At 35.6% G+C, this 23,734-nt stretch overlaps 1 protein-coding gene across 1 annotated transcript in view; it reads left to right on the plus strand.

The window, feature by feature from the left end:
- CFAP46 (cilia and flagella associated protein 46) overlaps positions 1-23,047 on the plus strand; it is a gene marked incomplete at both ends in the record, with an annotated part of 30,635 nt that extends 7,588 nt beyond the window's left edge. Inside the window, 12 exons of the mRNA XM_009698553.1 lie at positions 3,413-3,536; positions 4,938-5,032; positions 5,900-6,007; positions 7,027-7,126; positions 9,855-9,953; positions 11,328-11,518; positions 13,525-13,753; positions 14,953-15,073; positions 18,444-18,567; positions 19,477-19,607; positions 22,249-22,391; positions 22,914-23,047. Coding sequence (XP_009696855.1) covers positions 3,413-3,536; positions 4,938-5,032; positions 5,900-6,007; positions 7,027-7,126; positions 9,855-9,953; positions 11,328-11,518; positions 13,525-13,753; positions 14,953-15,073; positions 18,444-18,567; positions 19,477-19,607; positions 22,249-22,391; positions 22,914-23,047 — 1,599 coding nt within the window. The remainder of the gene's footprint in view (positions 1-3,412; positions 3,537-4,937; positions 5,033-5,899; positions 6,008-7,026; positions 7,127-9,854; positions 9,954-11,327; positions 11,519-13,524; positions 13,754-14,952; positions 15,074-18,443; positions 18,568-19,476; positions 19,608-22,248; positions 22,392-22,913) is intronic.
- Positions 23,048-23,734: the final 687 nt, after the last annotated feature.

Consider the following 23,734-nt stretch of genomic DNA (forward strand, 5'->3'; position numbering starts at 1 on the left):
ACTATTAAGTCCACCACTAAACCATGTCCCTAAGCACCACGTCTACATGCCTTTTAAATGCCTCCAGGGATGGTGAATCCACCACTTCTCTGGGCAGCTTGTTCCAATGCTTGACAACCTTTTTAATTAAGATTTTTTTCCTAATATCCAATCTAAAGCTCCCCTGGCATAACTTGAGACCATTTCCTCTTGTCCTGTCGCTGGTTACTTGGGAGGGGAGACCGACCTCCACCTCGCTACACCCTCCTTTCAGGTCAATGTAGGTAGCGATCAGGTCTCCCCTCAGCCTTCTCTTCTCCAGGCTAAACAACCCCAGCTCTCTCAGCTGCTCCCCATCAGACTTGTCCTCCAGACCCTTCACCACCTTCGTTGCCCTTCTCTGGACACACTCCAGCACCTCAATGTCGTTCTTGAAGTGAGATGCCCAAAACTGAACATAGGATTCAAGGTGTGACCTCACCAATGCTGAGTACAAGGGGACGATCACTTCCCTAGTCCTGATGGCCATGCTATTTCTGTTTTGTATGTTAAGTTTTTCTAAAATAAATCTCAAGAACAAATTTGAAAGCCTCTGAACTGATGGTATCTGATTTGCAATCTCTGATTGCAGTCCATATTTTACTGAGATACAAATTTTAAGAGAAAGAGCTCTCTTTTAGATAATTTCAAGTCTTTGCTAGTGAGAACAGATGTTTCTGGATTGGGCAGCACATATGTAGGCTAGTCGACACGCAGACAGATTTATTGCATCTTCAGTATTTAATTTCAGTGAAAGAAACAACAAATAATACTCAAAACCTCAGTAAAAATAAATCATAAGAAAAATAATGTTGATTGAGCAGAAAATTATTATTAATGGGAAGCTCTGAGACTTAGAATACACAGTGGAACTGAACCAAGGGTAAAGGTATCTGTTTTCACAAGCTATTTCAAAAGTTTAAGACAAGTTCATTACAAAGGTAGTATGTTGCTTAAAAAAACCAAAACAAAACCTGACAGATGATGTGTAGAGATACAGCCTATACCTTAAGATTGCAAGGCAATTTGGGTGGGAAGGGACCTTCTGAGGTGGGTAATACAACCTTCTGCTCAAAGCTTGGTCAACTGTGCAGTCAGGCTTAGGACTTTATCCAGTCAGGTCTGTGTTAAAGAAATCTCTTTACCCTAGGTCTCCCGCAGCAGAGTCTCAGACTTCTGATCTTAGAAAAATAGTTAATTTATTTGGATGATACAGCAGAATGACAGCTTGAGCTGGGTGTCTCTGGAGAGAGACCCCGAAACAAAGAAAACCTGGGTTTTTAAACCCTTACAATCTATGCACCCCCTCTCCATGCGCCCTTCATGCGCCCTTCATGCACCTTTTGGTCCAATGGTCAGTCTCATCACACGCTGTCCACGCGCCTCTTGGTCCAATGGTAATTCGTGGTCTGGGGGCTCAACTGTTTCTCTTTGGTTCTCTGCCTCCAAACTCCTGATGGGCCATTTGTTGTCCTTATCTCAGTGGTTTGCAGCTTCTGCTGACAGTTTCCTCCTTATCTTCCAGACCTCCCTGTAGCCAAGCAACCAGGTCAGGATGAGTTTATGATATGTGACCTGGAATTCCTTCTCCTGTTAACTAATGCTGACTGAAGTTATTCAGATGAAATAATACATTTAAAAGAATAGAGTAGAATTAAAAAGTTAGGTTGATTAAACTTACTCTGTAACAGTCTGGAAGCAGTCAAGGATGGAGACTGCACAGTCTCCCTGAGCTACAGCAGCTCTACTTGACTGTCCTCATGGGGAGAAAGTTTTTCTTTATTACCACTCCGAACGTTTCTTGTGTCAATGTACGCCCTTTGTCACTTGTCTTCCTGCCATGCGTCTTAGTAAAGAGCCTGGATCCATCTTCTCAGTGGCCTTGCCTCCCTGTAGGCACATGCCTCTGTGATCCACAATCTGTGCTTCTCTTAATACAGACTAGGATGCTGTTGGCTGCCTTCGGTTCCAGAGCACACTGCTGGCTGGTGGTCAGTTGGCTGTCCACCAGGACCCCTGGTCCTTTTCAGTAAATCTGCTTTACTGAATTTTTTGAATGCTTTCACCAGGCACAAGACCTGGGAGACCTTTCTGGTGAAGACTGAGGCAAAGGCAGCATCAAGTCTGAGCTCTCATCTTCTGATTTTGAGATTATAAGAGATACAGAAAGTTAGAAAACAGGTATTTTTGTAATACCTGATTCTGCTAGTAAATTAATTTGTCATTGGTAATTTTACTTTTAGAACGGCACTAAGAGGTTTTTTTTGCTAAGCAGGATTAAAATGGAAGTCAAAAAAACCCCTCAATCAACCCAGTGCACTACCAGTACTGTTATACACATTTGCATTGTTACCAATTATTTGATAATAATTCGATAATAATTGATAATAAATGGTGTATCGATATCAATGTATTAGCATTCTTAAGTTTCCTGAGTAAAACTGGAGCATGAACGTTGAGATATCTCTACTGAGAGAAACAATTTTATGTGCAAAATGAAGAGTGACCATGTAATTTTTCAAGGTGAGACAACCTTTTCTCAGAGATGTTTTGGTCTGCTATTCTACAGACCGCTTCCAGTTCCCGTTACACTTCTGCCAGTTTTTTCCTTTCTCTTTGCGAACTTCTCTATTTCTTTGGTCTAGGACTGATGGTTTATTGCTATGCAACATTTTCTTTGTAAGCTGAAACTGGAACGAAATAAAAAATTAAGTAACAAAACATTCCAAAGCGTATGCTGAAGGTTATCTAGAATACCATGCATCCAGTTTTATTGTACCAAACATATTCTTGCTGAGGTATTGATGAGAACTAGCAAGTGCACACAATGTGTTTGTGTTATGAAACTAATGGTAGCATTTATTTTTTCTTACATTTGTGTTTATTTTTTGAATTGTTGTTGTTGTTAATTTATTTCATGGGATCACAGGCTCTTTTTCAGTTAAATCAGACTATTGAAAATCCAGTAGATATGTTGCAGTTCCCAACATGAGTAGTTTTCTTTTGCTAGATGGCTTTGAGATATTAGGCTTTCCAGTAGTTAAGGGAGGATCTTAGAATACATCTCACAGAAATGTTTTTCTCATACAACTTTAATTAATTGTTTTAATTCCAGGTGTCCTGTTGAGAAAAGTTTTCACAAAAATCTCCTCTTCCAAGATTATTTTTGTTATCTGCAATAAATGTATGTTAACAGCTGTATATCTGTGGAAGAAATAAAGACATAGAAGTCAAAGGATCTCCTTCATGTTGAGTCAATGCTTTATAACACTAATCGCTTCTACTGCATTTAGGAGTGGTGCCTTAAATATAGAGTGTCTTGAAAAAATAGAAATAAGAATTATTTCAGAAAGCGTTAATAAATATTTAATACAAATATTTATTTGCTCTGCAGAAATTTACTTGAGTGCTTCCTTGATGCTTCGAAACTGAAAGCAGCAAAAGAGTTTTCATCTACTGCAGCAATCTTTATTAAGGAAAAAGTTCCAGATAAATACTCTCAAATATTTTCTCTAATGGTAATGCTGTAAAATATTTTAAATTCCCAGTAAGACAGGAGTTTTCTCTACTTTTCATGAGATCACAGTTGTAATTGTTAAATATATTGTTCCCTTCATTTAAATTTTGTGAGCCACCAAACGATACAGTAGATATGCAGAGATTTTTACAATTTGTGTATTTTTGATAATATAAGCTAAAGAGCTCCCTACTGCTCCATGTTGCTTTAATACAACATAATATCATCAGGATAGCTGTTGCTAACCCTAAAAATTCTCCTTGGGAATAATTACTATTAACACAGAAGATGTAGTGAGTGCAGTTTAACCCACCTTATGCCATTGAGAGCATATTTAGCATCTGTTGGCTTTTCTTGTGCTGATAAATACTTAAATGACCCAACTTGAACCCTATAAATAGTTCGGGGAATCAGAGTGTATGACAATAGTTCACATTTCTTGCATACCCTTAATTTGGGAAATAAGAGAGTGAAGAGAAATGTGGCAAAAGCAGAAATAGGCAAATAAAACTTGTAAGTTGCATGCAGCCATATTTTCTTTCATTCTGCTATGCTGTCTGTTGTCTTTTTCTATCCACTCCCCATCACTGCATTTCAAGACTGTATGTTTATAATATAAAGTTCTTTAACATTTGAGTTGAGAGAACCAATATATAACCTTCCAGAGGGGCGATATTAATGAAGCAATAACATATAGCCAAGCTCAAAATGACTTTTTAGAGAAAATGTTGAGCAAAGCTATTTGACAGTGGCTTTAAACAGAAGAATAAAGTAGTTCTAAAATTGTACTGGGGCTATGTGTCTCAGCAGGGCTACAGAAGTATGGGCCACACTATTGAGTGCTTTAGTAACAGCATAACAAATTCCTGCAAAACTTACTGTTCCTGTACAGCTTAAGTAATCGGTATTGATTGCTATGGGCAGTCAGTGTGAGAGGGTCAGAAGAAATGATGTGCACATGTTTAATGTGAAACTCCACAGTTAAATTGAAGTAACTACAGTTTATTGTCATTTCTTCATAATATTTTTTGTTATACATAATTTATAGTTACAGATAAATTTGAATAGGGCTCATTTCTTGTAGCTGGATGAGATTATTTCAGAATGAATGCTATCAAAAGTTGTTAATAAAAATGCATTAATTAGAATTCTAACTCAGATGTTAGTTCTACATTTAGATGTCTGCTAACACTTCTGTTCCCTACTATGTGAAGCTTAGTGTAGCTCTACTAGGTGATCTTTGTGGTATCTATGCAGAACAACATAGGTTATCGTAGTAGCCTCACTGCCATTAAAGTGCATGAAAAAGCCTACAATCAATATACCTTTATTTTAGCCCTGTTGAGTGTCTGTCATTTGTTTGCTTATTTAGTCAATTAATAGTTAAATTGTTATTTTATAGGTATATCACAAACTAATGGATATTTCCCAGGTAGAGGAGGAAATACAAAATTCCATCCATTTTTCAATTATTTATAAAATGCAGGTGTTAAAATTGTAAGTATTAAAATGTATCCTTCCACTTGTACTTTAGTGCTTGATATTACACAGGTAGGCTTGGGTTCTGGTATCCCATAGACCAGTAGAAAAATCCACTGCAAAGTTTAGTTTCTCAAATGGGAAACTATAATGGCAGTTTGGGTTAGTAACTGTCAGACCTGTCTAGAGAACAACCTCAGCTAGAAAGTGAGATAGTATTTTGGGAATGTAGGGAATATTGTGTTGTACAAATATTCTCAGGTGAAAGAATTTAAGAGATTGAAAGACATTTTTGTATCCAACAGATTGTGGTTTGGTACACAAGTTATGTACAAGAGAGTAAAGATGAAGTGGGGAAATCACACCTAAAATATAATGCATGAATCACAAGCATGGGAGGCTTAATACTTTTAAAACATTTTAAATTTTAAAGCCATAAAACAATGTTGAAAGTTAGATCTCATAACAAAATCTCTTTTAAATTTTTTTTCCAGTGTCTCAACACTTCCCTGTTTTAAAAGTATTAATTTTTTTCTTAGTTACAGGGGATTAATTTATGTTGACATTATAGGAAAGGAGTTTTGCACACCATTTTTCTTTGCTTGTGGAATAAAGTTTACCTTACTGTCTGAAATATTAATTCTTATGCTGGAATGTTCTTTGTGCTTTGTATCTGGCTATGTCCGAGTAACTTACTTGGCATGCTGAAGAAGGTTTTGTTGACTTGATTTTGTAAATTTTTTTCTTTGATATTTCAAAATCCAGGTATCCCACTGATACATTGGACTAAGAGCTATCCATTTGAAAGTTAGGAGAGTTATTTCAAATTTTTAATGCAATAATATTTCTTTTGAAAAATTATAATCAATTCCTAATTTATTGCAGGCAGTGGGACACAAATGAATTTCCAAGTGATGCCACTGCAAATCTCAATTCTTTATATGTACTTTTGACGCAATACGATGTACCTCCAGCATCTGTTCTCAGTGTGAAGTGAGTTTTACTTGTCATAGCCCCATGAAAGTTGATGCTGAAGTTGATCCTGTTTCCACTGAAGTCTGTCAAGAGTTCCTGCTGAAAAAAAATGAACTCGTACTTAGTTATAATAGTTTGTATTGCATTAATGCTTAGGTCATTTTAAAAAAAGACAAAGGTCTTGTTAGGCTTTACTAAAGAACCCAAGATTAAATATCTTCTGCAAAAATAGCTGTTTGTACAACATGATAAAATCTTTCCATAACCCTTTCTTATTGATAAAATGAGATTTTTTTAAAAGGTCTTAGAATTGACAGGTGCTTTTCAGACTTCAGTTCATTTTTAGCTTGTCTTGGGGCCCTTCCCAATTCTTCAGCATAATTTTGAAGTGCAGGCTAAACTGAACTCTCTATTCCAGTAGTTATATCACAGCTGTTAGATATGAAAGTAAGACTACATTTTTACTCACTGAAGTCAATCTTCTTTGACAATATTCAAGTATCTCATTACTTCTCCTTAAACGGTGACAGCCAGACAGTACGCTATGCTCATTCAGTTATTTACAGAGATCCAAACAATTAGAACACAGTCTCCTGCTGTGTGTGTTCTGTGTTCTTAGTTCCTAAATAATTGACGGATGGATTTGACTGTTTCAAGTTGTGTGCCAGTTGACCGCATTGTATTTTCAGAATTACCTGCAGTCTTCATTTGCTATTTCACCATCTTTGTGCTGCATACATTTAATTCTGTATTTTTTAATGTTCTTCAGGAACTGTTTGTGGAAGACTACAGTAGAAGTATACTAATTATTTTCCATAAACAGATGAACTTTTGTATTTTTCATGTAGCCACTTTACCCTTTTTCCTTTTTCCTTGTTAGCTGTGAGCATTACTAGTATAATCACATATCCTGTAATATTCAGATAACTTCAAGGTTTTCAGATATATTGCACAAAGTTACTTTCATATAGTGTTTTGCTAATTCCATAAAGGACCAATATCAGATTTTCTGAAGTGACATTTTTCTGTTTTTGAAGGATTCCTTTGCTTTTGGAGTTAGCTCGTTTTTCTGTGAAAGTAAACTGCATTAAGCTTGCTTATCATTGTATACTTGATTTGAAAAGACAGGGGATTACTGTAAGTATTAATATTAATCACATTTGATTTTTTTGTTGTTTATCTATTCATTAATATAAATAATTACTTGGATAAGTGATCAATTCCTAAACTACAGAGAATGCATAAGGTCAGAAGGTGAGGTTTAGGTAGAATAGGGTAATTAGTGGTGCAGTTAGTTTTGGCAAATAAATGTTAAATGTAAATTTTTGCCTATGTTTTTTAAATGTTATAGGTGGAGCAGTTTGATTGGAATTTAAATGCTGCCTTCAGGTTTGGAAGATTTAACCAGTTTACCCATTGAGATTGTAATTTTTCACCAAGTTGTAAACTCTAAAAGCAGTTAATGTTGCATGCATTCACTTTAGTCTTTGAGCACAATGTCAACCTTGCAGAACAGCATATGAATTCTAATTTTGATGAGGAGAAAATAGAGCATTTGTGTGGAGCATGATTAGGGGACTGATAGAAGGAGGAGTTAGAAAAAAGCTTGCCTAAAAAAAAGCCCCGAAGTCGTTACCTTTTCTGGAGAGTAGGACTTAAGCAGTATAGTTCTCCCATTGAAGCAAGAAATCCAGAGATGTTGTGCCACAAGCTGTACTCCCTAATCCTTTCCTTAGTGTGGATCATTTCTGATAGTGTTTGTTCCTATATATTTCTCACTGTCCTTCGGTAGGAATGATTCATTTTCCAGAAAACTATTATTTGATATGTTATTTACTAACATTTAATAATTTTTACTCTTCTGTAGTATTTTTATTATAATGTTACTGTAGGGGTATTGTTAGATTGAAATTTTGTGTGGTTTTCCTAATAATTGGTCTTTCAGTGTTTATGCCCTTTTTGATTCTTACATCCAGCTGGCTCTGCAATTTGGTTTTTTCTGTTCCTTCCCTGTTGGCGTGGTTTAACCCTGGCTGGCAACTAAGCACCACACAACCGCTCGCTCACTCCCCCCCTCGGTGGGATGGGGGAGAGAATCGGAAGGTTAAGGGTGAGAAAACTCACGAGTTGAGATAAAAACGGTTTAATAATTAAAAAGAAATTATAATCAATTGTAAGGAAAAAAGGAGAGAAAAAAGGAAAAATAAAACCCAAGAAAAGGCAAATAATGCAAATGAAAACAATTGCTCACCACCAACTGACTGATCCAACAGCCGGTCCCCAAGCAGTGACCCCCACTAGCCTTCCCCCCCAGTTTTGTTGGTGAGCATGAACTCATGGTATGGAATATCCCTTGGGTCAGTTGGAGTCAGCTGTCCTGGCTGTGTCCCCTCCCAATTCCTTGTGCACCCCCAGCCTGCCCGCTGTTGGGGCCATGTGAGGAGCAGAACAGCCCTTGGCACTGTGGAAGCGCTGCTTAGCAATAACTAACACATCCCTGTGTTATCAACGCTTTTTCAGTGAAGAAAACTAACTGTGTCCCAGCCAAAATAATTACACTCATTGAGAAACAGAACTGTTCATGACTCTATTCAAAATACCAGTATTTTTTTCAGATACAAAAATGTACGAAAAAGTGCCTGGTGGTGTTGTGATCCCCATGAGTAAGTTTTTAGTTGTCTGAAATGTGCGTGTAAGGATATATAAGTGGCAAATACTGCCAAACAAATATCAAAATGTACTTCCAAATTTCTATTATAATGATCCTACTTTGAGTTACTTGAAATGTAAATTTTACTTATCCTTAGTGAAACTCTCTGCTTCAGGCCTATTTTTTCTGAAAATTTTCTGCAAGTCTAAAATCTTACACTATTCCATAGCATTCCACTAGAAGATGTGTTTAAATCCTCTAGATCAGTGTTTCACAAGGATTTAGTTCGAGTATTTGTATAGACAGTAATAACAAGTATCCATTCTGCAGCAGCAGTAGAGAAGCCTTGCTTCTGTTTCAACCCTCTCGTCTCCCTTAGAGTTAGTGGGTGTTGAAGTGACTATCTTCAGATTGCCCAGCATTGTTTTGATAGTGACCTCTTCATGGTAGAGTGAGAGAAATACATATCAAATTCCAGTTCCTGGGCTTTTGCCAAATACTGACAGATTTCTCAGCTGTAACATGAATTTCATTGCTCTGTGTATTGGCCATTACATGGTAGTGGCAGTTCTACATTTGTCTGAATTTTTCAAGATCTCATCTGTTTTTCTGTCATGGGGATGTTAAATTAACAAAGGTCATGCTGAGCGATTTGATAATAGTTCATAATAAATGAATGGAGATACTGTCTGCACCGTATGAAACCAAATGCGAACTATCTTAGATGATGCATACATACAATTTGTATGATTTAATAGGCAGATCTTTCCTGAGGTGTTAAAAATCTAATCTCTTTTTTCACTTAAAAGTTGTGCTACCCATCGAGGTGAATCCTTTCTGTCTTGACTAGCTCTCATTTATTCCAAGCATGTATGTTTTTAATAACATCTCTGAGCAAGAATCTCATGAGATTCTGAAACTGATCTGAAAACAAATTATAGTATAGGAAAAATCAAGTGTACACTGGTTTTATTGCAAAGTCTGGCAATGAACAGCTTTAAAAATCCTGGTAAGGTTGTTTTGCAGCTTAGGCTTAGTAAGAGGTGACTGCTGTTCAAACAACAAATTCTACTCCCTTTTTATTGTTTCAGTTAATTAGCTAGTATAGTGGAATTTTCAGTAAGAAAGTACAGTGCTGTAATTGCATGGGTTTAATATTCATCGTGTTCCTTTTTAATTATTGAAATTAGCATTTTGTATATTAATACTTCATAGGAGCAAGGGAAACTTATTGAAATAGAATGCCTGGAATGTGAATATGAAATAAAAAAAATTGGCATTACAACTGTGACTTATACCAAAGAAGTCATTGAGGTATGTTGTATAAGCTTAACTTTGAGAGAAAGTAAAAGTTTTAATTTGTTAAACGTGGAAAATTGTATTGGACTTGTGTGTCTTAATTACATTATACTGATGAGAAATTCTTTTAAACTTTATATTCTTTCTAATTGGGCTGCCGAGAAGAAAACAGGGAAAAATAAACAACAGTTGTATATTTCTCCCTTAAGTCTTCTGTCTGACTGTAAAGGTTCATAATATATTACTTTCCAAGAGTAAAAGTGGTAGCCTTGAGGCATCCAAAGGCAACGCTCTCTTGTTTTCGTATTTTACATTTATGGGAGGTGTTTTCATAGAATATCTTGAGTTGGAAGGGGCACATAAGGATCATTGAATCCAGCTCAACTACTATTGTATGTTACAGGCGTTCTCATACAAATTCTTATATCAGAGAAATGCAGATTATTCCTGATAAATTGTCACACTGGGGAGGATTTTCTTAGATTTCTATAGTCAGTTGACTCAGTTATAATTTAGACCATCTAAAGTAGAAGCCTAAATTGTCAGTATTATCAATGGGATTAGATGGATGCCTACAATGAGCAATTTAAAAAAGTCATTAGAGGCACCTGAAGGTCCTAAAATGGGAAGTATGGATCTGTTTCGTGGAAATTGATAGTGTTAGTGCATAAACTTACTGCTATCTATGACTGTTGTCATTTTAGAGTTCAGAAGTTCTGTTCACCTTTTGAAAAAAAAAAAATCATTAATTCCTCATAATAAGAAACACTATTAATACTGCTTAAATAAAAAGTAGGATATTTAGCTATTTCTAAATATTCCTACCACAGTGTATGCAGTTGGAGAGTTTTTTTGTTTGATTTTTTTCTTTTTTTTTTTAATCACCTCTAAAAAGAACTTAATTAGTGAGTGTCTGTTACTGTAGGTAAGGATTTGCTTTAAGATTTAATAGGAAACAAGTTTAATTGACAGTATGGCATTCCCATTCATAATACTTCTTTTTTTTTTCCCTCTTCTACACTGCATTTGTAGCTTAGTATAAAAGAAAAAATGTAACTAAGCCTTCTAAATTCACAAATATTTCACAATTATCAGTTTCTGTTTATCATAAGAAAGAGGAATAGCTGACAGACTTCTGCCTGAAATATGTAGTAGCAGCGTGGAGTACCTAAAAGAAATACTCCTTAGTTATCAATGACTATTTTAAAAAAAAAGTTTTTGTTAAAGAAATAATTTTTTTGAAAAATGTATTTTAAAAAAAGTTTCCAACATGCTGGCTGAGGGACTGCTTTCTATTGGAAACAGTCCTAAGATTAAAATTTGGAGGAACGTGTAAGAAGTTATATTCATTACATGCAGTATATGGTAATTAATTTTTAATTTGTGTAGGCTGAGCTGGAATTGGTAAAAAAACTTGAGTTAACCTTAAAACATGCAGTTCAGTTGGGAGATCCTGGTGTGATTCAGGTTGTTTGTGCAACCCAGTGGAATCTGTGCTTACCACTACTACAACACAATTTGCATCAACATGTGCGAAAGCCATTGATATCAGTCGCTGATGTCCTTGAAGAGATTGACAGGTAACTTTCTATGCTGTGTACTTTTTTTATTTGTTACTTTGAAAGGTCTAATGACTGAGCATCAAACTTATTTAAAAGCTCAAGCTGTATGATGTTCAGTGTCTCTGAAAATTTTCCACTAGCTTGTGATAAATTAACAGCTGCGTGTTGTGTACATTTCCTTGTTAATAATTTAAATATGGATTCTTTTCAGGCAAAATCTCAGAATGTTTAATGGCCTATAGAAAATATTGGAATTTGTTAGGAACTGAAAAATACCATAGTTAATCAAAATTATGTGAGGAAAATTCCAAAGCTGCAGTATGAGTAAATGTGTTAGAATGTGGTTTGGTTTCTTGTATTAACATCACTTTTGTTGGTTAAAAACGTACAATTGAAAAATGACTTTTAAAAAACATCATGGCTTCTGTATTACGTATCAAGTAAGACAGTTCTTGCAAGGTACCATTTTTGTATCTTTGGTGATACCTCTTTTTAATTGAAAAACTTACTATATTAAGAAAATGTATATGTTTTTTATTCTTCTGTTTGCTGTTATGCTGTACTGAACATGAAGCACCTAAATAGGTGCTTTTTTTGTTGAGTGTAACAAGTAAACCTTAGTATGTGGTACTCAGTTAAGTTTGGTCCTATATATAGGCTGACTACTAAGAACAAAGTTCGTAACTTTTGTAGTAGAGCTAGTTACAACCAACATAATCTGTCATCTGAGCAGAACAGTAGGTGGTTCCTGATAAAAGTGTTACAGAGGAAGGCGAGGGATATATTTTCAGTGTTTTTAAAATGTAATTTTTTAGTTGCATAAAGAGGAGACAGAAGCCTGAAAAAGCAGATACACACGTGTATAAAACCACTATATTGTATTGCTATGCTGTTGTTAAAGTATTTCTTATGCTTTCCATATAAAGAGTGCAATATCAGCATATGTGACTTTGATATTTACACTAAATGTCAGTAATGACAATTTTTCTCTAAAAGCTTGCAGGTTAGATTTTTGGGGTATTAGGGGTTTGGCTTTTGTTATCCGTATATTCCTAACAATCCTGTAGCTCTGAGGTGGTAGTGTCATTAAAGATTGAATGAAGTCACTTGTCCCTATTAATTTGCTTGTCTTCATTTTTGTTTTGATTGTAGCATTAATTGTAACTACTTTGGTCCGCAGTAAAAGGGCAATTCTTGCTCAGTCAGGTTAGCTCTAATGTGGACATAAATTAGTTCTTTGGCATAATATTTGTTAGCCTTGAAAACCTTCCTTCTGTTCTATTTTCCATAATGTTGCTTTCATTTATCTGATTCTTTGCTTTTCTTCCTGGGAGTAATCTGAAGTAGCATGTAAAGCTCACAGCTGTCATGAACAGCTGCTTGGGGCAGGTGATGGCTAGGGAGCATAGGATACCTGAGACTGGAGAACATGCAGTCTTCACTGACAACGTGCCGACTTCATAAAGTGATTTCAGCAACATCTGGGCAAAGACACTGCCTACAGTGAGTGTGTACACCTGTGGTGAGCCAAATCTTTAAAAATGGTGAGCTAGTACAATCTGGACTAGATTTTTAGAAGTATTAGGTTCTACTTAAATGTTACAAACAGAGAGTGTACTTTTATCAAAAGTGGCCATTATCTAGTACATCATGCTCTCTCTAGGAGTTAAGTACTTTTGAAAATCTCTTCACTTGATTTGCATACCTAAGTGGTAACTTCAGTGTGGTACTGAAAGAGTTCTGCTAATACACGAAGATTAGTTAGTCTACAAGATGTGTTGCTTCCTCATGGCTATGTTTTCTCATACAGAGTTATTGGAAGTAAAATACTGTTACATTTTCTAAGTCATTTCATTAAAAAGGCATGATAGTGAAAATGAAAGAGACAAGTAAGTTAAAAAGGAAATATATTTTCATACTGGAGTCACTTTTAATTATTGAGTTTCATCTTTGGGTAATTTTTAGGTCTAAGAATTTTAGTTTGCCTCATTTTAACAGTTTACATTTAAATTCATATTCCTTAGCATGTTGATTTTGTTGCGTTGCCAAGTTCATATGGAAATAGCTCGTATTGAAGAAGATGGGGATAGAATAGAGGCTGCTATGGAACATTTGCAAAAAGCTGTGCATCTGAACAACAGTGGGCAGTATCAAGAACATCTAAGATTGACTTTTAACCGGCTTTCTTTGTGCACTATGCTGTATAAGTCACCTGAGCATATGGAGGATCGGACAGTAATGATGATTGAACAGGTAATCATGAAGAATAAGGTCAGTAGCTGAAATAGGTTTGCTTATTAAATTCTGGCAGAAGAAAGCCAGCTGTTTAGTAGAACTGCATGTTAGTAGAGCCAGAATCAGCTTGCTTTCAGCAAATTGGCCTTGGTTTGTTATGTTGAAAAACTCTATGAATTCTCTCTATGGTGGTCATGCTGCTTCATACTCTGAAGATTGCAACAGAGGATTTTTTTCAGTTATTTTCAAAGCTTATTTCTTGGAGGGGGAGAGGAAGTTATTCCTTAGAAAAGTATCAGCAAAAAAAGAAGCCTATCCATAATTGTTAACAATTAAGATTTCATTTCTTGGAACAGTGTTTTAATTAATGAGGGGAGCAGTGGCCAAATAGCTAAACATCCTAACTGACTTTGAGATAAATCAGTATTATGTCACGCTTACAAATGACACTAAATAATATAGTCTAAAGTCACAGTGTAGTCATTGTCAAGAACTATTGAATCTAATTCTGTTGTGATGCCTCAGCACCTGAATAAAAATCGTATTGGCAACCAATTGTTAGTTGGCTAAAGGAAATTTCAGTATTACACCATTTTGGGATATTCACAGAAACTCAGATGTGTTCACTGAACCTAAAATCAGTACTGGAAAGCTGCTGGTGAGTTGATATATCTATTGTTAAGACAAAGAACAGTGAAGATTATTTTTTTGTGTGTGTAGTTTTAATGCTTTCCCATGCAAGCTTACTCTGTTTAAATGTTATTTTTTAAAAAAGCACTTAGACCTTCTTTGGTTTTGGCTAATTCTGAGTGGGCCAGGAATTTTTCATGTTTTGTAGCAATTCCTAGTTATTGCACAACAGATATGTTATTGTTGGTTTCTAAATAAATACTGTTCTTTATTTAAGAAAATATAACATAATGACAGGTTATACACTGAGAAATATACTGTAAAGATCTGTGAGGAGCATAACAGTGCTTTGCATTCATTTATCTTTGATGTATTCACGTCAAGATCAACCAAAGTTCTACAGTCACTTTCAACAACAATAATACTGCAGAATGATGTGTAAGATACATGAAGACACACAGTTCCTTATAGGTATTTTTTTGGTAGTACCAAGTTACTTGATCTGCATTCTGTTATGTTTAGTAAATAAGATACATAAATAGGAATATAATAAAAACCTTATAACAATTAGTCCTTTTCTTACATAGGCTAAAAGGGGAAAGCAGAAGGATAATGTGAGGAATAAGAGATCCCTTCTGGTAAATGCAGGTCTTGCACTAGCTCCTGATTCATTTCAAATAGTCCTTGACAGTGAAAATGAAGCTAAAGGTAATGTACATACATATGTGTGACTAAAAGTTACTACACTTAACTTTGGCGGTTTTGCACAGTCTTAAAGGTTGGACGTAAAATCTAGTGGCAACATGTAGAGAATATTGCAATACAGGTGAAAAGACAGTTCTGCTGCACTGTGTGGCAAAGCTCCTATCGGTTTAATTAGAGATCTAGAATTTATATTGTGATACTGGAAGAGGAAATGTTACTGTTTTCCTATCTGAATTCATCTGAATCTTATTGTTGTGCTGTAATTTTATTTTCACTATGTGCAACTCCTGAATGTTCTTACCGAAGGTCAGTTTTAAGTGGTATTTTTGAAAGTTTCACCCCATAGTATTCTGTGTTAATTACATACAATATTGGGTATTCATTCTATATTGTAATAATCTTTCTATTCTTAAATCTTACTTTTGAGAGATTGAGTTTTGCACAGAGGCATGAATTTAGGCATGTATTCATTGTTTACTTTCTAAAACATGGATCATAAATAGGCATGTTCCTTATGCCACAAACAGCTTTGCTTTGTGACTATACAGCCTGTTGTTGAAGAAGAGTGGACAAGGAACAGATTTTCCAGATTGCTTGAACTGTTTTATCTTATCTTGGCGTTAAGCAAATGTGTAACTAATTTAACTAAATTTCTGAGTATACCCAGTGTACTCCCAGAGTAGAGATTATGCTGGAGGAAGGAAATGCTACAGAAGAAGTCCTGTAGCTTCCAAAGCAGCCTGTTCGTGCCATGGAAGGCCATGCAGTTCTCTCATGCTATCTATTCAGCCAGGCCAAAATGTTTACCTTGCATATTCTCATTTCAAACTTGATCAACTGATGATCTAGAAGTAAGAGTGTTGTTTACAGAGTCAACAATCCCCCTTCATGCGGTACATTTAAGTATGTGAAAATTATTTTGTTGGAAAACATTTTCACAGAATCACAGAATCAGTTTGGTTGGAAGAGACCTCTGGGATCATCGAGTCCAACCTTTGTCTTAACACTAACGTGTGAACTAGACCGTGGCACTCAGTGCCACGTCCAGTCTTTTCTTAAACACTTCCAGGAATGGTGACTCCACCACCTCCCTGGGCAGTCCATTCCAACACCTAACCACCCTTTCTGTGAAGAAATGCCTCCTAATTTCTAGCCTGAGCTTCCCCACCACAGTTTCAGACTATGCCCTCTTGTCCTGTCACTGGGAGAGGAGACCGACCACCACCTGGCTACACCCTCCTTTCAGGTCATGGTAGGGAGCCATCAGGTCTCCCCTCAGCCTCCTCTTCTCCAGACCAAACACCCCCAGCTCCCTCAGCCGCTCCCCATCAGACTTGTGCTCCAGACCCTTCACCACCTTCGTTGCCCTTCTCTGGACTCGCTCCAGCACCTCAAGGTCTTTCTTGTAGTGAGGGGCCCAGAACTGGACACAGCACTCGAGGTGCGGCCTCACCAGTGCCGAGTACAGGGGGACAATCACTGCCCTGGTCCTGCTGGCCACACCGTTGCTGATACAGGCCAGGATGCCATTGGCTGCCTTGGCCACCTGGGCACACTGCTGGCTCATGTTCAGCTGGCTGTCAGCCAGCACCCCCAGGTCTTTTTGTGCTTGACCGCTTTCTAACCACTCTTCCCCCGGACTGTAATGCTGCATGGGGTTTTTGTGGCCAAAGTGCAGGACCCGGCACTTGTTCTTGTTGAACCTCATGCCCTTGGCCTCAGCCCATCCATCCAGCCTGACCAGGTCCCTCTGCAGAGCCTTCCTACCCTCCAGCAGATGGACACTCCCACCAAACTTGGTGTCATCTGCAAATTTACTGAGGGTACCCTCAATCCCCTCGTCCAGATCATTTATAAAGATGTTAAACAGCACCAGCCCCAAAACTGAGCCGTGGGAAACACCACTGGTGACCAGCTGCCAACTAGATTTAGCTCCATACATGCAGCATACATTTTCATACATGATTTAAGGTGATAAAATGCATTAAATTTGTGCAATTAAAAGAATTAAAAGCATGCATGTATTTCTACTTGCTCTTGAATTTTCAGCAGACAACTGTAAACTTATATCCAAACTTTCTCAAAATAAATCTTACTACACATTAGTCTTCCAAGATAAGCCTTTAAAATGAGTGACATTATCACAATATTACAATTATTACAGTACTTTCTATATGTTTGACACAATGTTTTGTAAAATCTTGTTTTGAAAAATTTCATTGTTCTCAAGGATGTCATCCAAAGAATGAGTTTTTTGCCTTTTCTATAACACTTACATTACAACAAATGTAAACATGTTTATTAAAGGAGTAAGAAAATATATATGCAAATGTATTATCAAAATATACATAGGACAAGACATCAGATTTGTAGGGTTATTTTTTCTTTTAAGTTGCATAAATAACCATGCATCAACATTTCATTCTTTTTTGATTTATTTGCTGACCTAATTTTGTGAGAGTTGTACCCGTAGATCCAGAGAACAATGTACTTTTTAAATCCCCAATTCTTTACCCTACTATTTTACATGATATTACTGTCATTATGTATTATACTGAACAATTTCTGTCAGTTGATCTATGGGTATAGTTAGGTAACACAGCCTTTCCATATGCTGGATATGCAAAATATTTTTAGCAAGAATGGTAAGACACTATGCCTTCCTCTTTTCATTGTAACTGAATGTAAGTGAACCTGCTTTTATATATATATGTATTTTAAAGTCAGAAATACATTATATATATTTGCTGCTGTTATTTGGCAAATTTTTTGAGGATCAAGTTAAAATTTTGTCTCCATTATGTTAGGGATCATCGCTTAGATTCAGGTGAATGTACAAACTCATCGGATTTCCCAGTCACATCGAGTTACTTATATTCTAATAAAAAGCATCTCCTCTATGTCATTACACTTCAAAAAAAAAAATCTCTTTTTGATGTATCTGTACCCACTGTAGTAATTTTCTACCTCACGGGGCCAGTGTGTTCCTCCCTTGCATCATTTTTCTGTGTTGGTTATTTCTTTGTTTAATATTTTTGCCCAATGTCTTGTTGACTAACTAAAACAAAAGTTGATATTGTCAAATTAAAACAAAACAGCAAACTTTAATATTGATTGAAAATGTGTTTGGTTAGATAAGTGTTCTTAAAATTCAGCATTAATGTGAACTTTATGTATTACTTTATCCATTTAGTCTTGACTGAGGCTAATTAGAGCAATACATGCCCTGTCAGAAAAGAGGTATACTTGAGATGTTTGGGGGCCAAACAAACATGAATCAGTATTTGTCATGGATCAAATTACATACCCTTCATGTGGATTTTTTAATCTCTAATACTTAAAAATTACCTTAATTTTTTTTTTCTTTGCTAAGTTTCCTCAGGTAAAAGTGGGAGTCAAATAAGCTATCTCTGTGCAAAAGCACAACATCATGTTAAAAGCGTGGAGAAAGTTGATGAACATTTGAAAAAATTAAGAAATGAAAATGACAGAGAGAGGTAATTACTATAGACAAGAAACATCTCTTTTGTCTTGTGTAGAAGTCTCTAACAGGAAAGTTTCTTATTGCAGCTGTTAAGTTACTTGATGATACCTTGTACGGGGCGGAAAGCATTTAAGCGTGTATTTAACTTTGTCTGAAAAGTTCTGTTATGTTCACGTACTATGCCTAAGTGTATTCTTTCGCTGTTTCCGATCTGCGCTCTCGCATGCACACAAACTCACCTATTCTGTTGCTATGAATTGAACACACAGAGGAATGAGTGGATTAAAGCTGGAAAACTGAATAACTTAATGTACAATTGAAACTTTGCTGAAGTGTCTTTTTAGGTCCTTGTACCACATCACATGCTACAACTGTTTCTCATAAAGAAATGTAGTAGTCCATTCTGAGAGAAAGATTAATCTGCAGGAAAACCACAAGTTTTATTTTGACTATTTGTGTATAATTTTATCATTCTTTATTTAAAAGGAGGTGTTTCCTTTTTTTTCTGCACTGAAAATTCCTGTGATGAAATTTAAACTAAATTGTTTTCTAAAAAATTCTAAATCCAATCTTGTTTTCAAGACTTACTTTCAAATTCTCAACATCAGTTTCAAAATATTTAGTTTAGCTTAGTTTATAAGGTAGATAATTAGCGGTGTCACACACTTTTTGAAGTTTCAGTATAGTTACTATCAAAACCAAGAATTTTGTCCCACTCTTCATACGCTGAGGAGATTTTTCTTTCAATTAATAAAGTAATAGTGTTATCTTTGCTACTGATAAGAAGTCTTCCATTAATTTTTATTAGATTTAAAATTTTATTTATGATGGCCGTCTATTGACATCATTTTTTTGTCAGTCCTGAAGTGTGGAAGATAATCCTGCTTATGAAGTAATTTTATGTATGTTTTTTCTTTGGTAGAATTATGTTTTGGGCAGATTTGGCAAAAGTTGCACGTAAACAAGAAGTATGGGATGTGTGCCGTGCAGCATGCAGATTTTGTCTCTTGTATGATGATACTTTGTTTAGGAAGGTAACAAAACCTAAAAAAAGTAAGTGAACAAATTATTTTTAATGCTGTAAGAAGAACTTGTTCCTCATTTGTTAGAGTTACTTGAAGGAGTCAGCCAATATTATTATTTTCTTCCCTCCCATTCCCAAAGTTCCCCAGACTCTTGTCTGTCACTGCCCGTTGGCATACGTTGGAGTATTCTTTCTACTTCTGAATCTAGAAATCAGTCAATACATTTTTCTGTTGAAACCGTACTCTGCCTTCAGAAGTGTTTCACTAGTGCTAAAGAAATGTACTTATATGAAATGTATCTACCTCTCTAAGAAAATAGGTTCATCCCCTAATGGTCATCTAGGTCCATATTAGCTGTCTCTGTCATACTTCATTACCCAAGGAAGCTGAAGAAAAATGGATTGTCAGTCACATTGTATGAGGTTCACGTGGTAACATTATTTACCCTTTATTCTCTTACTAGTGGTTTCTCTGAGGTATCCAACATTGTTTGTGCCTTGTTCCTTGAGGGACTGCTGAAAACCTACCATGCACATTAAAAAGAGTTCTCAACTCTGGGAAAGAGCACTTTCAAACCACTAGCTGCTTGCTGACTTTTACATATATCTGTTAAAGTGTTTATTTTTTCATTTGGGAGTTCATAAAACTCACCTTTAAGAATAGATTAAATTCTACTACACTCCCTATTGGCTGGTGTTTTTTTTTTTTTTTCTCTAGCCAATGTTAATTGAACCTATTCCATTTTTTCTCTAGATTGTTTCCAAGGTCTACTTAGAATAGGGCATTAATTTACTTGTTTTCTTTCACAAATTTTGCATCTCCAGGCTAGCCATGTTTTATCTTTCATCTCTTTTACAAACTAAAGGGGAAAAGAAGTGCTTACCACACACTCGGAGCAATCATACACCAAAAGCATCATTAATAGGAACTGATATGTTCTTTTTTTCTTTCACAAGTTTCGCATCTCCAAGGTAAAGGTGTCTTTCTCATACTCTGAATGTTTACAGGGGCTTATAATTCTATCTGTGTCAGTCTAAACACTTCTCCTGGGTAGGCAGGAGATCAGACACTTTTCATCTGTTCAGAATTGTCTCAAATGGCTCAATCAAAGTTTGTTACGAGGTTGCTGAAGTTAGTCAGTGCTTTCAGAGGTACAGCTTCACTAGAAATCAAACAATAACTGTGACCTCACTGAACATCTCCATTCTCAAGAACTGTAGAGTGACCTCCTGGAAACCCATTCGTACTTTCATTGAGTGCTGTGTGTTTCTGTAAATGCAAAGGAAACAATGCTGCATCTGGTGGAGCAGTTGAGGTAGTCTATTCTGGGCAGTTTCTAAACTGTGGGAGTACTACTTGTAGTTAAATGAAATGTGAATAAGCTTGTAAATACTCAAGGCAGGAAGAGAAATTTATGATTGACTGGAGTTCTATGAGAACAGTTGGCACCATTCATTTTCATGTTCCACTTAATTTTTCTTTACTACTACTAATTCTAGGATTAGTGAGTGAGAAAAACGAAAGCTTGTCTTGATATATATCATATTGAGGACAGGGCAAAGATAATTGTTGTAGTGTGAAGACCCTCTATAGAGCTTACTGGGTTGTCAGGCCTGAATAAAGGCAGGTAATTCAAGATGTTCTAGAGTTACAGAAAAAGAACATACCAGTTCCTATTAATGATGCTTTTGGTGCATGGTTGCCCTGAGTTTCTGGTAAGTACTTCTTTTCCCCTTTAGTTTGTAAAAGAAATGAAAGGTGACACATAGCTAGTCTGGAGAAGGTAAATATGTGTGATTAATCTAGGAATCAGAAGCAATCCAGTGAAATTATTAGACTTTAGGTTTTAAGAAAACAAAACCATTACTTTTTAACAGAAATTTTAAGGTTACTTTGGAATATTGAAGTATGGTTTAAAAAATTAGACAAAGACTAGTTAGTTAAATTTATCAGAGAGTATTGAACTTGATGGGTCGAACAGAACCCCTGGTTCAGGATATTGCTTGGATGCAGATTCTGAAAATCTAAAGATAGGCCAGGAAAAAACGTAGCTTTGTGTATTCTACTTATTATACCTCTCCTCAAACACCTACTATTGGTCAACAATGTAGAGGGAACCCAGTGTGACAGCTTTTATGCTCTTGCTTTTTTTTTTATATTAAAATAATCTTGGTCCTTTCTCTTCATTATTAAACCGAAGAAAAATAATGCTATTTTTCTCTTTATTGATGTGTATGTTGCCAGAAAGTCAACCCCATCCATGATTGGAACACGCTGAGATTTTAGCCGCTACGTAATGTTCAGCACTCCACTTCCGTTGATGCAATAAAATTGAACTAGAAGCCATGGGCTATATTCATATTAATGTAATTTTAGTAGACTGACTGGAGCAAGTTATTTGCTGCAAATATTGAAGTTTATGCACAAACGCAGCAAAATCACAGGTGATCAATACCTCAGCACTGCTTGAGGAGAGTGGGTTTTGAGTACGCAATAAATTGTGCTGATGAACAAAAAATTGAGTGAAATAATTTTAAATCTATGCTTGTTAACTCTTGTGGGTTTAAGAATGTGGAGGGATTTTTTAAATTTTAAAATAAAGGTGATTTTTTAACTTATTTGTATGGTAATAATAATGGCTTCATTTATTTATTTATCTATTTTAGCAGAGAAGAAGAAAGCTAGTACAACTATGATGGATGATGATCAAGGTGACAGCTTACCAGGAGAATCATTACTACCTGCTAAATCCTTCTCTTTTGAAAGAGATGTACTCAGAATATTAGCAGAAATAAGATTCATTAATGCAGAGGTAATTAAATTACACAGCTGTCATTCATAATTTTTTTGTTTAGCTTTGTTTTACATATAAATCTTAAAGCACTGGGATTTTGGGTTTAATTATTGTCTATCTCCACAGGAACTAAAGGAAGAAGTAGTTTCATGAAGTATCTTTGTCAAAATAATGTGTGAAAGTAACTATAGCAATAGTTTCACTACAGGTGGTGATAACACTTTTTTACAAGGAATTCTTTTGTAAATGTTTGACCTGTGAAATTGTATTTCTGGATCCTTAAAGTTCCAGCATGATTTAAAAAAAAAAAAAAAAGAAAAAAAATTTTTTCTCAATGAAATTATTTAGGAAAATTAGCTGCAGACAATTAGAAGATTATGAAGTATTTTACATTGTATTTCCTATAGTTGTACATGTACATCTGAAAAAGCATTTTGTATTTTTTATTTTTTGAAGAACTAATAACACTAATACTAAGTCACAGTCTCATTTTCACAATGATAACCTGGGTAGAAAATTTATTTCTCTATATCTTTCCAGGCAACTATTAATTTATTAAGATTGCAGGGAATTGAACTGAATGATCATGCTGTACCTCCAGAAGATACAAGCCAGTATCATCCAGGATATGTTTCATATCTTCCTGAAAGTGATCCAGAATGGAAAACATACAGGTGCTTGTCTATATAACAGGACCTAGGAACTCTAACAGATTGTTACTATCACACACAGATGATAATTGCAAAAGTTATTTCTTCTTAGTAAAATTAATTGTCACTAGATGCTTCATATTCGTAGACAGTCATGATAAAAGGAAAAGAATCTTAAGAAAATCATTTGGAATAATTTTTCTTTAGTTCACATTCATTCTGGAGTGTGCATTTTATTTTTCATTTGACATTTATTTCTCTGAAACTAGAAGCTAATATCCCAACCTTAAAAACTATTAAATCTGTGTTACAGTGACATTTAGACCATGAAATTCTATATATAAAAATGTATTTCCCTAAATCAAAAAGCTCTTTGTCTTGCTTTGTAGCTCCTATAGCTATAATGATGTCTGAGTACCCAAATACATAAAATGAATTATTTCAGTTTTCAAAACTGGACTGTTCCATCCAATCAACTGAAATGAATAAGGGAGAGTAAAACATAGCAAATATTGTTGTTTTTTTTTTCTGGTCTTATACAGTTATTTCTTGGGAAGGAGGAGAGGAGGGAGAATTCTGAAGATTGTTTAAAATCTCTTCTGTTCACATTCATACTAATATTAGCCTTATTGTGACAGTGGTCATGTCCTGAAAGAGTGGGATGTCAGAGTTGTGTCCTAAGTCTGTTCATTAAGTGTGGAGATTAAGTAA

The sequence above is a fragment of the Cariama cristata genome, unplaced genomic scaffold, assembly GCF_000690535.1.
Source record: "Cariama cristata isolate BGI_N322 unplaced genomic scaffold, ASM69053v1 scaffold7664, whole genome shotgun sequence".
Classification (NCBI taxonomy): Eukaryota; Metazoa; Chordata; class Aves; order Cariamiformes; family Cariamidae; genus Cariama; species Cariama cristata.